Source organism: Apodemus sylvaticus, chromosome 4, assembly GCF_947179515.1.
Source record: "Apodemus sylvaticus chromosome 4, mApoSyl1.1, whole genome shotgun sequence".
Taxonomy (NCBI): domain Eukaryota; kingdom Metazoa; phylum Chordata; class Mammalia; order Rodentia; family Muridae; genus Apodemus; species Apodemus sylvaticus.
The window spans coordinates 102,399,945-102,416,088 of record NC_067475.1 but is presented as its reverse complement, the minus strand read 5'-3'; the positions used below and the strand labels follow the sequence as shown (position 1 = coordinate 102,416,088).

General features: G+C 39.4%; 1 protein-coding gene across 3 annotated transcripts in view; it reads right to left on the bottom strand.

The window, feature by feature from the left end:
• Veph1 (ventricular zone expressed PH domain containing 1) overlaps window positions 1-16,144 on the bottom strand; it is a 228,165-nt gene that overhangs the window by 34,214 nt on the left and 177,807 nt on the right. For all 3 annotated transcript variants that reach the window (XM_052180394.1, XM_052180395.1, XM_052180396.1), the window contains one exon: window positions 5,938-6,055. In XM_052180394.1, coding sequence (XP_052036354.1) covers window positions 5,938-6,055 — 118 coding nt within the window. The remainder of the gene's footprint in view (window positions 1-5,937; window positions 6,056-16,144) is intronic.

Sequence of the window (16,144 nt, the reverse complement as noted above, 5' to 3'; positions counted from 1 at the left end):
TGGCTGCAGTTTTCAGTTTGCAGGCTCATAATTCTTAACATCTTGTAATTAAGATAATTTTAAGAGTGATACAGCTGTCTCCAAGATTAAAAAGGAGATCTCAGTGGAAATGTATTTGATATCAAGTAGGTTCCTTTGACCATGGAATTACAGGTTTCTTTTGTTTAATCCTTAAATTGTCCTCGTAGGTTTGGGTCTGGTCTTAGATAAAAGGCTCAGATTAGAAGATATTTACATTTGAGGAATCTCATACAATGTCCTTGCCAAGGACTCAAGGTGGATCCTAGGGCAGAATTTTTACATTTGAGTTAATGCAAAGCTTAGAGCTGCCTCAGGGGAAGCTAGTGAGGAAGCTTGAGAAATTGTTTCTGCCTTACAGGCCCCACCTAGGGAGTGTTTGGCTTAAAAAAAAAAAAAAATTCTTGACTTATCCTGGTGTGGGTTAAAATGCAATTCAAGTCTATGAAAGGTCAAGGAGGCTATAAAGGCATTAACATTTGGCCTGTCTACTCCCTGCAAAATTATTGTAAATTTAAAGGGTTGGTTTTTTGCTTTACATTCTGATAATTATAAAAGCATTTGCTTCTAACTTTAAAGAAACAAAGCAAAACAATTTCATTAGAAAGTTTTTGCCTCAAGGAATGGCTAACAGCCTTACGTCCTGTGAGAAAAAATGTTTGTCTCTCTTTCAATACAGAAGTTAAGATCTTAAAAATTTCAGTGTATAATGTTCATAGAATGTTTGTTACAGGCCCTTGCTCCTATAGACTTTTAGAATTTTTAGGTAAATGATTTTCAAAGGTTGTTAAGATATATTAATTGGCTTTATCTTATTTACCTCATTTTAAGCTTGCCACAGAAGGTCTTAAACCTCTGTTTTCAAGGTAGGAAACGTTTGTTCCTTGCTTCAAGCAACAATCAAATTTATTATTAATGGTTGGTCTATTACATGGCAAGCATTTTTAGGCAAAATTAATAACTGTTATCCAAAAGATAATTTGTACTATCAGATCACATGTTTATTCCTTTAAGTTTCTCCCTGCTTCAACACAGATACCTGAATTGGGTGCTATAGCAGCTATTTTTAAGATGTTAAAGGTCAAGCTTTTAATAATAGTAGATATACATAGCTCATGGTTTTATAATTGCTTAAAATTGGTCCATTTTTAATACTGCTAATTCTTAATTTCTACAGTTTATACAAATGTGATTCAAATTTCTAAGAACAAAGGATATGTTCTCTAAATGACTGTCCTTTAGGTATTTGAAATAATTTTATATTTTGTGCACATCAAATTGTAAAGATTTGTTCTTGATGTCCTCAATTTCTACCTCTACCACGTAATGGTGTTAATCCTAGAGGACTTAGTTATTACAGATAAATGATATTCATATTTCTAATTTAGAAGAAAAAAAAATATGTACATGTGACTAATGATTCATTTTTAGGCTGTCTAGTTGCAACTGCTCTAACAGAAAAAGCAACTATATTTTATATAATTACATAGTTATTGCCTATGTTATGGGTTATACTTTGTGTTCCAACTTAAATTAATAAAACAATATCTTCTTGGAAGAAAGAAGAGAGGGGAAATCGTGTCCCTGTACATATAATTTAAATTATGCTTACATGTTTTTAAGAAAATTTTAAAATTTTAAAATTTAGATGCCAAGAAACTCCTTGCTAAATGTATATGACATCTTGTAATTAGGCATATTGATGTCTAGGTGAAATGAAGGAATTCACTTACTAACATATGCCATGATCCTGATTTAATATTGGGGGAGAAGGCATGTCCTCTGTTTTTTCCACAGAATGCTGCAGAAGATATGCTGACTGTGTGCTTGCTGAATGCCCAGACCATGGTAACATAAGAGCTATATTGGGTATATGTTCTTGACTTACCTCAATTGTTAAATGTCCCAGGTTAGATAAATTGCCTAGCTTCAAGCTTTTAGACTTTGTGGGACAGAAAATAGAGACTGTTAAGCTAGCTTAGGAAAAATTAATCTAAAGAAGAGTTAAAATGACTCTTCTCCTTATTGTGCTCAGCTGACTCAACCATAGACTGGTCTAGAAATAATTCCAATATTGAAGATTCCAATTTTGAAGATGGCTAACAATCTTCAGCCAGCTGTGTTAATTTAACATATAGTCTCCACTTTTCCTGAGAAGTAACAGCTTAATTCTTGATTCACAAGGCTACCTCTCCCACCTCAGAGGCCAAGCCTTGGGTCCTTAAAGTTGTTAATTTACAACTGAATTGGATACTTCTGGGACAAGTTAATCCTATTCCACCTTTAACTCTTGACCTTGTCTGTTAAGCAGACTGGCTGTCTCCACCCAGGCTCACCTGGATGGAGAGATTACATGTCTGTTAAAGACACTTGCAGACCCCCCTGGCTTCAAAACTTACACAAGTGGATCTCCAAAGAGGGAGCCACATAGAACTCAGATCTATGTGTGTTTGTTTTTGAACAAACATGGGTACCAGCGAGACGTGCGAGGCAAAGCACTGCATGGGGAGGTGAATTTCTGCTTCTGAGTCCCCAGGAAGTACACCTAATTGCATAGGGGTTAACGTCGAGAGGCTGTCCTTAAAATAATAAGGGAGCCTATTACCCCTCCTCTGAAAAAGACGTTATACAATATTTAAGAGGAATTACGGTCAATGCTTCCCCTCCTGGTTAAGGCCCGCCTTCTTATGAAGGATATTTATCCACTTGTTTTCTACCTCCTCGTGTTCAAATTAATAAAAAAAGGGAGGACATGTACAGAGCCATATTGGGGCAGTCTTGCACTTGGTCAGAGTTTGACTTTGGTCAAGGTTAACTTCTCCCAGAATGCCAGGATCCTGCTCCACCTAGGGTGGAGTGCACGTAGTAAAGGTTAAGTTCATTGTTCTTCCTGGTATAGGGATTCCTGAATTAAACAGGTGACCCACCCAGCTGCCGGAGCAGTCAAGACGAAGACCTCCAAGAGAAGCTAGACAACTTCCACCGGAACTCAGCCTGGAGTCTGGGGGGAGGGTTTGCCCAAACTGTTAAAAGGTCCGGCGCCATTAAAGTTTACGGCTTCGATCAGTGAACATTGACTTAGCCGTTCTTTTCGCCGCTCTTCCCTATGACCCCAAAATTCTCTCAACAGGTAACCCAGTTTACATGTAGCTGCTGGCGGCTACATGGCCCCTGGTTCTGGAAAGACTCAGTGAAGCAGTATTCAGCAAAACCAGAACGGGGAAGTGGGAAAGGGTGGGTGGGAGGACAGGGGAAGAGAAGGGGGCTTACGGGACTTTTGGGGAGTGGGGGGCTAGAAAAGGGGAAATCATTTGAAATGTAAATAAATTATATCGAATAAAACAAAAGAAATTTGTACTTAATTTTATGATAACATGCTTCTCGCATGGGAAGGTTTGAATATCATCATTGAACAAAATGATTTAATGATACTTTCCCTCCTCAAATTTATTTACTCTCTGGATTTGTCAAATGTGCTCTTTGCATTAATCAGATTAAAGCTCTCTCTGATTGCACAGTAAAAAAAAAAGTGGGGTACAGAGCTAAACAAAGAATTTTCCCATGAAGAAGTTCAGATGGCTGAGAAGCACCTTAAGAAATGTTCAATATCATTAGTCATTAGGGAAATGCAAATCAAAACAACCCTGAGATTTCACCTCATACCAGTCAGAATGGCTAAGGTTAAAAACTCAGAAGACATCAGGTGTTGGCGAGGATGTGGAGAAAGAGGAACACTCCTCCACTGCTGGTGGGATTGTAAGATGGTACAACCACTTTGGAAATCAGTCTGGGGGTTCCTCAGAAATCTGGGCATGATACTTCGAGGACCCTGCTATATCACTCCTGGGCATATACCCAGAGTGTTCCCCGGTATGCAATAAGGATACATGCTCCACTATGTTCATATGCCCTATTTGTAGTAGCCAGAAGCTGGAAAGAACCCAGGTGTCCCTCAATGGTGGAATGGATACATAAAATGTGTTATATTTACACAATGGAGTACTACTCAGGCATTAGAAACAATGAATTCATGAAATTATTAGACAAATGGATGGAGCTGGAGAACATCATACTAAGTGAGGTAACCCAGTCTCAAAAGATCAATCATGGTATGCACTCACTGATAAGTGGATATTAGCCTAGAAACTTTGAATACCCAAGACATAATCCACATATTAAATGATGTCCAAGAAAAATGGAGGAGTGGCTCCTGGTTCTGGAAAGACTCAGTGCAGCAGTATAGAGGAATACCAGAACAGGGAAGTGGGAAGGGGTAGATGGGGGAGCAGGGGGAGGGAAGTGGGCTTATGGGACTTTCAGGGAGTGGGGAGCCAGAAAAGGGGAAATCATTTGAAACGTAAATAAAGAATACATCGAATAAAAAAAATTCCAGGAAAATAAAAAGATGTGTAAGCCAAATGCATCCTTTCCTCCCCCCCCCCAAAAAAAACTTGAACGATATATTTTATATTTTTCCTTTCTAAACTTGCTATACTTGTTCAAAACCCTCTTCATGAGACTTAACTAAAGAACAAAGTCTCTGCTGGGCTTTTTTGAGACTTCCTTTGTCAATGTAAATCTTTTTACTTTAACTTCGGGTAGACTCTTTAGATAAGGGCAAAAAGCAGTCACATTCTTCACCAAAATATCAGAAGAAAAGTCTCTTGGCCACATATTAAAATTCTTCTCCTGTGAAACCTCTAGAGTCAAGCTTATAAATTTCAAATCATCTTCAGCAGCAAAGTCTTCCATATTCCTACTAGGATGGTCCATTAAGCCCCATTTGAAGCATTCTGCTGCTTTCCAAGTCCAATGTCCCCAAATCCACATTCTTCTACACAAAAGCATGGGCAGGTCTATCACATCGATACCCTAGTGACTAGTACCAACTTCTGTCTTAGTTAAGGTTTCACTGCTGTAAACAGATACCATGACCAAGACAACTCTTATAAGGACAACATTTAATTGTGGCTGGCTTACAGGTTCATAGCTTCAGTCCATTTCCATGAAGGCAGTATCCAGGCAGGCATGATGCAGGAAAAGCTGAGAGTTCTACATCTTTATCTGAAGGCTGCTGGCAGAATGCCAGCTTCTAGGTAGCTAGGATGAGAGTCTTAAAGAACATACCCACAGTAACATACCTAATCCAACAAGGCCACTCCTTCACCAACAGGGCCACAGCTTCTAATAGTGCCATTCCCTGGGCTGAGCATATACAAACCATCAGGTTAGTAGACTAGAGTCTTTGAGCAGCGGAAAAGATGAGGGATGGTGATGAGGGTTAGCAACGGGTTGCTGCCAGTGAACATGGTTCATTCACCAAGCTGCATCATAGGGATGCTACATGGCAATATGGACTGGGTGCTCAGTCCCTTGTGTAGTGTGGTCTCTGTTCTTTGAGGCTCAGGAGCACAGCTGGTTTGTGTTCTCTAACCTTCAGGTTCAATTGTGTGAAATAAAGATATTTTCAGAGAAAGATGTCCCCTGTCCCTCCCTTTCTTCCCTTTTTCCTTCTTTCCTTCCCTCTGTCATTTCTTTGTTTCTCCCTTCCCTCTTCCTCCTTTAAAATAATAGTGGAGAGTGAACCTAGGAGTTCACAGTTGCTGTGCAAATTCTCTACCACAAATTCAGCCCAGTCTTGTTTTCTTGAGGTCAAAGAGGTCAAAGATGCCTTGCTCTCCTTTTTGACTCTCTCTCCCCTCTAATATCTTGTCACTTTTTTTTTAAAACACAACCACTCCAGTGAGTCACCTTTTTAAGTATGAGGTGGAGATCAGACACTACTCTAAATTAGTACAACATGAGGTATTTGCCAAGAAGAAGGCCAATTAGAGACACTGGGCTCACAGATCCCTGTAAATCTGGGGATGGGAGGGGGAGGGGCACAGCTGGTTCTTTGTGACAAGTGGGGCCACTCACCAGTTGCCTTTTCTGGGTTGTTGCACATGAAGCATTGCCATGCCCCTGCTGTCTCACTGAAGCCAAACACGTCAAAGAACCGCACTTCTTCCAGATGGAGCTGAAGCTGGTCCAGATCCTGTTTCAGGAATACAAAGCACAAAGAAAATAAGCATGCCTGCCTGCTCCAGAGCATCTGACTTCAGAAAGAGGGGATGTGAAGCTGGAATGGCTGATGCTAGGACCACGAGAGCATTGGAAGGGGCTACTGTTGGCCACCCTTGGAGAAGAGCACGTAGCCTAGACTCCTCCATGGGATGGCTCTTCATTGTAGGGTGAGGGGCCTAGCCTCAGGACTGAGGCTTGAGGTGCAGGGAGAGACATCAGAACTTGAAGTGGCCCAGAATTTTCCTGCATTTGAAGAAGCTCCAAAAATTCTATAAAGGAAGGACATCTGAGTGTCACTGTGTTTGAAGGAAATGTTGTTGAAGAAATGGCTTTGTATTCAAATTGTGTATAAAATTGAGAACTATATGGGTATTATTTATACCCCAAACATTATTTTCATAGGGTTGGATTTTTAGAGAGTCATGGAAAGTCCAGGGGTGGGCTTATTTTCTCTCATTTCCAGTACTGTTTAGCCTGATGGTTCACCTTAGATTTATATGCAGATATTGTTTATTCCACAATATAGCTCTGTTGGTTTTAGTGGAAAATCATCTCTGAAATCATTTGTCAGTAAAGTAACCATGTTTTGAGTAGTGGAGTGAAATTTGACATACTGAGATGACTCATTTTTAGGCAGCCTGTGGCATGATGCCGTGTCACCATGCTCTTACTTAGAGAGAGGTTCTATTAGGCTGAAAGAAGATGAAAAGCTATTAGCCTAACCAAATGAAAATCTTCTAGTGTCCTTGAGGGGCTTTTCTGATATGTAAGGAACCCATCACTTATCAGGCAGCAGGACTGCACTCTTAAGACCTTGATCCTTCTAAGAAGGACTTGCCTTCTTGCTAGCCTTGCACACATTTCTTCAACTTATGTTGTGTGGGAGCATTGGTGTACTGTGACTTCACTTTCTTGCCTTTGGTTCTGTAACTTCATCTTTCCTACATATTATGATAATTCTTAGTAATCAGAAAGGCCAGGTACTGTTTGAGGTATTTGCATGGCTCCAGATGGACCTACTAAAGAATGGATGATGGCTTACTCAGATCCCACCCAGAATTACTGATTCTCCATTTGTTGACACAGACGCTAAGCGCACTAGGCTCTGAGCAGTTTGGGAACAGAACTCAGTTGTTAGGGATTTGATATGTGCTTACGTGGGAATTCACACATCTGCTGTGGTTTCCAGCCAACAGTTGGTTTTTTTGACTGGTCAATAAAGAGCCAATGACCAATGGCTGGACAGGGGGACAGAGGTGGGACTTTGAGGATTCCCAGAGAGAAAGTACAGATCAGGGAGAAAGGAATCACTAGGAAAGACAGAGAACCAACCATTTAAGAATCAGGGAAAAGTGGCACCAGGGGCCACTCCCCTGATTGGGTCAGGGATAGCAGAGATACAGATTTTAGAAAGTCAGGGTCAGGGTCAGGGTCAGGGATAGAAGAGTATAGATTTTAGAAAGTAATAACTCAAGAATATTGAAGGGTAGAGTGTGTTAGCTGCAGAGACATTTGGAAGTGGCCCAGCCATTAAGCATATTAAAAAATATTAAGGCACATTAAAAAATAAAGGTTGCACGTGCATTTTTTCATTTGTGAGTCCAGAGCTTTTGGGTGGGTGCAGGGTCACATTTGTACCTGCTGAGAGCATAGAGAGGACCATAAATATTTACCACTTCACTCAGTCTTCTTTGATAACAGCTGCATCCCCAGGGTCTAGTATGGCACTGGGAATGGAGTAGTATCATTTGTTTGTAGGTGCAATAAAATCCCAAATGCCAAAGAATTTTATGAAAGGCAGAATGGCAATTTAAGGTTCTCTTTAGAGAGCATTCATGCTCACCAGAAGATAAACACAATGAGGACAGGGATTTTGTTTGTTGAATGGATGTTTGAAACCTCAGCCTCTGAAAGTGCTTGTTACACACTAAACTCATGCTTCTAATGAAAACCACAGATCAGGCCTTTCAGTGTCTTTATTAAAACAATTGTGCTTTACAATCAGGGATTAGACATTTTGAAGGTTTAACATGCCGAATATAGTATTTTGGATTCTTAATATCAGAGGCATTTCAATAGGCTATGCACATGTACGTATGGTGCAACACACACACATGTGCATGCACACACACACACACACATGCACACATACATGAATGAATGTTGTTTAAAAATGATTTAGAATGTGTTCATTAGAAAAAAGAAACTTTTTTTTGTAAAGACTGTTCCCCAAGATAAAGACCAAAGAAGCACCTGGGAGCTTCATAGCTTTCAAAGGATGAAATCCATATTAAAATTTATGGGGAGAAAGCAGATGTTCATAAATATCTGTTTCAACACTGCAAGGTCTCTGAAGTGTGTCCTTGGCCATCGGCATGCAGATCAGTCTTTGTTTTTTACACAATTACAGATCAGTTCTTCATTCCCCACAAACACTACTAGCAAACAAAGGACCTAACACATAGGGCTCCCTTTTATTTTTCCTGTTCAGAGACCAGGAGTGTCCCAGGTTGTTGCCTATAATCCACACTTGCTTTGGCAAAAAGTTACTTGAGAAGTTTAGGACAGATGGTGAGCTACATCCCAGTGCTCGAGTTCTGAAGCCAAGAGCAGGTTTAGCCCTTCAGAGGGTTTAGGTGTTATGCAAAGGGATCTGAGCAAGGAAGATGGATTGTAGTTACAGGAACTATTGAAGTTGGTGGTAAGAGCCAACTTTAAATAGACAGATAAAATACATGTAATTTCAAGTATCTGTGGAAAATCAAATTAAGTAAATCATAAAACAAGTTATTGGGACTGTACTTTTTTTTTTTTTTTTTGGATTTTGGTTTTTTCGAGACAGGGTTCCTGGCTGTCCTAGAACTCACTCTGTAGACCAGGCTGGCCTTGAACTCAGAAATCCACCTGCCTTTTTCTCCCAGAGTGCTGGGATTACAGGCGTGCGCCACCACTGCCCAGCAGGACTGTACTTCTTAAATGTGCTTTGGGTCATTGTTTGCTTTTTTCCCACTTATTTTTACCCTTCTTAGTCCTTAGTTTTGTCCAAGAACTGATGCATGGTCACCTCTTCTCTTTTCATCTTCTTCAAAACAAGAGAACTAAAATTGATTTAGAAAATTACAAACTTCTTTTTAGATACCTAGACTACAGAAGAATAATATAATAGTTCATATCTAGTTCTCCCTCCCTTTCTGGGTATTTCAGTTCTAGTGGGATTGTGGCAGGTGGGGCTTCAGATCATCTACCAGTAATTTTCATCTCACAGTGTCTGTCTGCTTGTATAGTCATGTACACTTGAGTATTGGAGGCTCCGATGTCTTTTTAGAGAATGGTAAAGATGAGGAATACCAGTCTCATAGTACACATACATACACACACACACACAGATACACAGACATACACACACACACAGATACACAGACATTTACACACACATACACATACATGCATACACACAGAGAGACACACATACACACATACATACACAGACATTCACACACACACACACACCTTACCATACATAAGATACTTCTTGCTAGCACATACCTACAAAGGAAGGCTCTCCTACTGGCCTTGAAGAAACAAGAAACTTAAGGAAAACTTTAGTTAGTTTCCAGGAGCTAATGAGAGATTAAGAACTGTGTTTGTATAGCAATGAATAAATGGTTTTTTTTTTTTTTTTTTGCCTTTTTTCTGTTTTGTTTTGTTTTTGTTTTTTGTTTTGTTTTGCCAGCCATCTGGTCTTTTGGCTCTTCTCAAAGTCTCACAGGTACCTTTAAAATCAGGTCTTTTTTTTTTTTTTTTTTTTTTTTTTGAGACAGGGTTTCTCTGTGTTGGCTGTCCTGTAACTCACTCTGAAGACCAGGCTGGCCTTGAACTCAGAAATCCGCCTGCCTCTGCCTCCCAGAGTGCTGGGATTACAGGCATGCACCACCACTGCCTGGCTCAAATCAGGTCTTAATAAGCCCCAAGGGATAATGAAGCTCAACTTGTTTATGTGGATTTGGGAAAGTTACATAATAACACCAGGAAACATGTTCTGAGAAGGATTTTCCTAACAATTGTCACTTAGTTAACACAGTTAAAAAGTCACTGGAGTGAAGATGGTCTTGTAAAAGCAGTTGTTTAGGTAAATTGTCTCCAACTTTAGAAAAAAGTCATTAATGAAATAAGAACTTGGAAAACCAGAGAATCTTGTAAATCCATTTAAGGAAAAATAAATTAGGCAACAGAGAAAGGTGAGTGGACATGTACAACACTATTTCATTACATTTTATAAAAGTGTGTGTGTGTGTGTGTGTGTGTGCATGCGCGCTGTCAACTTCCATGTGTGCTCATAATGTGCACACCACACCATGCTCCAAGGATATAAATAAATGTAATATTTGTTTTCAAGGTGCAAAGTGGGCTATGAAACTCACATCGTGGTCTATGTACTGAGAGAGGATACTGTGGAAGAGTTTTCTAGAAAAAACTAGAAATTATCCAAAGCATACATCTGGAAGAGCTTTGGTCCCTGGCACATTTAAGTTCTGTTCTAAAGCTCTCTGTGCACAAAAAGAAAACATGTGTGTTGTGTGTGCTTCTGGTTAGCAGGACTTCTAGCTTCAAAGCTTATGTATCCTATAAGAAATAGAAAACTTTCAAGAAGTCTCTAATATCTTGCACTTTAATAAGGACTCCATGCCTTACTAGATCCCAGTCCCAGGTGAAATTAATTTAGGGAGGGAATATAATTAATAATTCATATTTATATTGGCTTACATTGGACAAGCATAAAGCAAGAAACACTATGCTGAATGCATAAATTAGCAAAAGAGATTTTAAGGAATGCCCACCTTATAATTCAATCTTTTTATTCTTTCAGCTACTGGAAAATACTGCATTTGAGGTCAATTAATACAATGCAGTGTCAGAGCAGCTGGCGTGTTGGAGATTATGGATCAAAGGATAAAGGTGGCACAGTTCTGCAGTCTCAGAAAGTGTTACAGGACACCAGGTGACATTTGACCTTCTACCTTATGAAAGCTTCTTCACAGAGAGTCTGACTTTCATGCTACTTTGTCATTTTTGGAAATACAGTGACTAGTCCTTTGTACATAATATATTTCAATGAATTGTTATTTTACTAATTGAGGTATGTAGATCTTATTTCAAATTTATATTAATGGTAACATTTGGTTTTCTATTTCCATGTTTATTTGAGTATGTTCATTAAAGATTTATAGAGTACTTTTCTTTGCTTTTTAAGAAACAGATCTTGCCATGTTTCCCCAGGCTGGCCTCAAACTCTTGTGTTCCAGAAATTCCACCTTAGCCTCCTTAGCTGGTATGATAGGCACATGCTACCATATTAATCTAGAGCACATCTCTTTGAACTTCTAATCTAGGAGCCAAGGATGTAACTCAGTGATAAAGTACTTGGTTAGAGTGTGTAACTTATGATTATTCCTCAACAATGTAAACATAGCGCAACACAATATAACAACCACAGTTCTATGAGTATGGTAGGAATTCATTTTCTTTAACAAGTATTTAGAATAAAATCAGTTAGACAAGAAGGATAGGAGTCTGAATTCGTCAGTGTGGCATGCTGGTTATTTTTAAAATAGTCAAGGTCCCAAATTTATCAGTTCTCATTTGGCTTCAACATCAGGAATCCTGGGAGACCTGTTATAAGCATTCCTGGCACCTTTCATCTTTGACACTTCTCAACAGACTTTCCAAGATATTCAGATGTGCACTGCCTGGAAAACTCTACACCTTTGGGAAGAGATGTGAAGATGGCTGATATATTCCTCAAATGATTTGTATTTGAGGAATTTGTCAATTTCCTGGTACATCTGCTCATATGTTCTCACAGTATTTGGTTTTATGTTACAAAGTACACAGTCTGTTTGCAAAAGCACACTTTTCATTTTTAAAATTCAGAGATGTCATTGTTTCAAATCATGCGATATGGAAATATCAGACGAGTTGTGCAAATCTCTGGTCCTCGTTTGGACATTAGTAAAATGTTATAGTGCTTGAGGAAGAAGGTGAGCTCTAGGTGGGAGACAGACACTTAGCAGAGAGAGCAAAGCATATGCCATGTGAGATTCAGTACAACATGGATGTCACATGTGACATAGGTTCCGCTGGCTCTCATTTTTCTAGTCTAAATTAATAAGGGAAATCTAGGATTGCATGACCAATAAGGTCCCTGTATTAGGCTTCCCACTATCAATAGCAGCCATGGACTAGACCTGAATTCTTTGTCTCCTTCAGAATTCTGGTCTGGCAATTGTGTGACTCTGGTTAGGTCACCATATAGCTGGATTAGACTGCCCATATTTGATTGTTAGAGAGAGTTCTGGAAAAACTTTTATATAAGAACTAATGAAGATGTTAGAATATTTGATTTAGTTCAAAAGACAAATCTACACATTCACCTAAGGATAAGGCAAAAAAGAATATGGTGGAGAATGTAGGTTGACATAAGAGTTTAAATAAAAAGTTTATGGAAAAGGTCATAGAGGAATATGGCCCAAGTAGGAAATCAAGGTAGCAATTTGAGTTATGCTATAGAAGCTTCATCCATAGCTGATAAACACGTATCTTTTCCTTGTGTGTCCTAGGCTGGTCTTGAACTTGCTATCTGCCTTCCTGGTGCTGGGATGATGGATGTGCAGAACTATGTGTGGGTTTATGTGGGGCTTCGAGTGCAACCAGGAGCTGTGCATGCTGGGTAAGTGCTCTGCCGAGACACAAATCCCCAGTCTCCCACATCACTTCTTTACAAATCAAATTATTTTAAATTTTATATCATTATCAATATATTTTACCAGTGTGCAACATATTTTTATCAATGTGAAAACAAGGGCAACAGATTACCACGGTGTAAAACACCCAGAGGGTTTTTTTTTTTTAATTCGATATATTTTATTTACATTTCAAATGATTTCCCCTTTTCTAGCCACCCAACTCCCCGAAAGTCCCTTAAGCTCCCTTCTCTTCCCATGTCCTCCCTCCCACCCCTTCCCACTTCCCTGTTCTGGTTTTGCCGAATACTGTTTCACTGAGTCTTTCCAGAACCAGGGGCCACTCCTCCTTTCTTCTTGTACCTCATTTGATGTGTGGATTATGTTTTGGGTATTCCAGTTTTCTAGGTTAATAACCACTTATTAGTGAGTGCATACCTTGATTCACCTTTTGAGTCTGGGTTACCTCACTTAGTATGATATTCTCTAGCTCCATCCATTTGCCTAAGAATTTCATGAATTCATTGTTTCTAATGGCTGAATAGTACTCCATTGTGTAGATATACCACATTTTTTTGCATCCATTCTTCTGTTGAGGGATACCTGGGTTCTTTCCAGCATCTGGCAATTATAAATAGGACTGCTATGAACATAGTAGAGCATGTATCCTTATTACATGGTGGGGAGTCCTCTGGGTATATGCCCAGGAGTGGTATAGCAGGATCTTCTGGAAGTGAGGTGCCCAGTTTTTGGAGGAACCGCCAGACTGATTTCCAGAGTGGTTGTACCAATTTGCAACCCCACCAGCAGTGGAGGAGTGTTCCTCTTTCTCCACACCCTCTCCAACACCTGCTGTCTCCTGAATTTTTAATCTTGGCCATTCTGACTGGTGTAAGATGAAATCTTAGGGTTGTTTTGATTTGCATTTCCCTAATGACTAAAGAAGTTGAGCATTTTTTAAGATGCTTCTCCGCCATCCGAATTTCTTCAGGTGAGAATTCTTTGTTTAACTCTGTACCCCATTTTTTAATAGGGTTGTTCGGTTTTCTGGAGTCTAACTTCTTGAGTTCTTTATATATATTGGATATTAGCCCTCTATCTGATGTAGGATTGGTGAAGATCTTTTCCCAATTTGTTGGTTGCCGATTTGTCCTCTTGATGGTGTCCTTTGTCTTTGTAATTTTATGAGGTCCCATTTGTCAATTCTTGCTCTTAGAGCATACGCTATTGGTGTTCTGTTCAGAAACTTTCTCCCTGTACCGATGTCCTCAAGGGTCTTCCCCAGTTTCTTTTCTATTAGCTTCAGAGTGTCTGGCTTTATGTGGAGGTCCTTGATCCATTTGGATTTGAGCTTAGTACAAGGAGACAAGGGTGGATCAATTCCCATTCTTCTGCATGCTGACCTCCAGTTGAACCAGCACCATTTGTTGAAAAGGCTATCTTTTTTCCATTGGATGTTTTCAGCCTCTTTGTCGAGGATCAAGTGGCCATAGGTGTGTGGGTTCATTTCTGGATCTTCAATCCTGTTCCATTGATCCTCCTGCCTGTCACTGTACCAATACCATGCAGTTTTTAACACTATTGCTCTGTAGTATTGCTTGAGGTCAGGGATACTGATTCCCCCAGATATTCTTTTGTTGCTGAGAATAGTTTTAGCTATCCTGGGTTTTTTGTTGTTCCAGATGAATTTGATAATTGCTCTTTCTAACTCTGTGAAGAATTGAGTTGGGATTTTGATGGGTATTGCATTGAATCTGTATATTGCTTTTGGCAAAATGGCCATTTTAACTATATTGATTCTACTGATCCATGAGCCTGGGAAGTTTTCCCATTTTTTGAGGTCTTCTTCCATTTCCTTCTTCAGAGTCTTGAAGTTCTTGTCATACAGATCTTTCAAATGTTTGGTAAAAGTCACCCCAAGATAATTTATACTGTTTGTGGCTATTGTGAAGGGGGTCATTTCCCTAATTTTTTTTTCAGGTGCTTATCCTTTGAGTATAGGAAGGCCACTGATTTGCTTGAGTTGATTTTATAACCTGCCACTTTGCTGAAGTTGTTTATCAGCTGTAGGAGCTCTCTAGTGGAGTTTTTTGGGTCACTTAGGTAGACTATCATGTCGTCTGCAAATAATGATAGTTTGACTTCTGGCTTTCCAATTTGTATCCCTTTGACCTCCTTATGTTGTTGAATTGCCTGAGCTAGTACCTCAAGTACAATATTGAAAAGATAAGGAGAAAGGGGGCAGCCTTGTCTGGTCCCTGATTTCAGTGGGATTGCTTCAAGTTTCTCTCCATTTAGTTTGATGCTGGCTACCGGTTTGCTGTATATTGCTTTTACTATGTTTAGGTATGGGCCTTGAATTCCTGTTCTCTCCAAGACTTTAAGCATGAAAAGATGCTGAATTTTGTCAAATGCTTTTTCAGCATCCAATGAAATGACCATGTGGTTTTGTTCTTTGAGTTTATTTATGTAGTGGATTGTATTGATGGATTTCCGTATATTGAACCAACCCTGCATTCCCGGGATAAAGCCTACTTGATCATGGTGGATGATCGTTTTGATGTGTTCTTGGATTTGGTTGGCAAGAATTTTATTGAGTATTTTTGCATCGATGTTCATAAGGGAAATTGGTCTGAAGTTCTCTTTCTTTGTTGGATCTTTGTGTGGCTTTGGTATCAGTGTAATTGTGGCTTCGTAGAAGGAATTGGGTAGTGTTCCTTCTGTTTCTATTTTGTGGAATAGTTTGAAGAGTATTGGTGTTAACTCTTCTTTGAAGGTCTGGTAGAATTCTGCACTGAAGCCATCTGGTCCTGTGCTTTTTTTGGTTGGAAGACTTTCTATGACTCCTTCTATTTCTTTAGGCTTTATGGGACTGTTTAGATGGTCTAGTTGGTCCTGATTTAATTTTGGTATTTGGTATCTGTCAAGGAAATTGTCCATTTCCTCCAGATTCTCCAGTTGTGTTGAGTACAGGCTCTTGTAGTAGGATCTGATGATTTTTTGGATTTCCTCAGTTTCTGTTGTTATGTCTCCCTTTTCATTTCTAAGTTTGTTAATTTGGATACTTTCTCTGTGCCCTTTGGTCAGTCTGGCTAAGGGTTTATCTATCTTGTTGATTTTCTCAAAGAACCAGCTCCTGGTTTTGTTGATTTTTTGTATGGTTCTCTTTGTTTCTACTTGATTGATTTCGGCCCTGAGTTTGATGATTTCCTGCCTTCTACTCCTCCTGGGTGAAATAGCTTCTTTTTGTTCTAGGGCTTTCAGGTGTGTCATTAAGCTGGTAATGTATGCTCTCTCCATTTTCTTTTTGGAGGCACTCA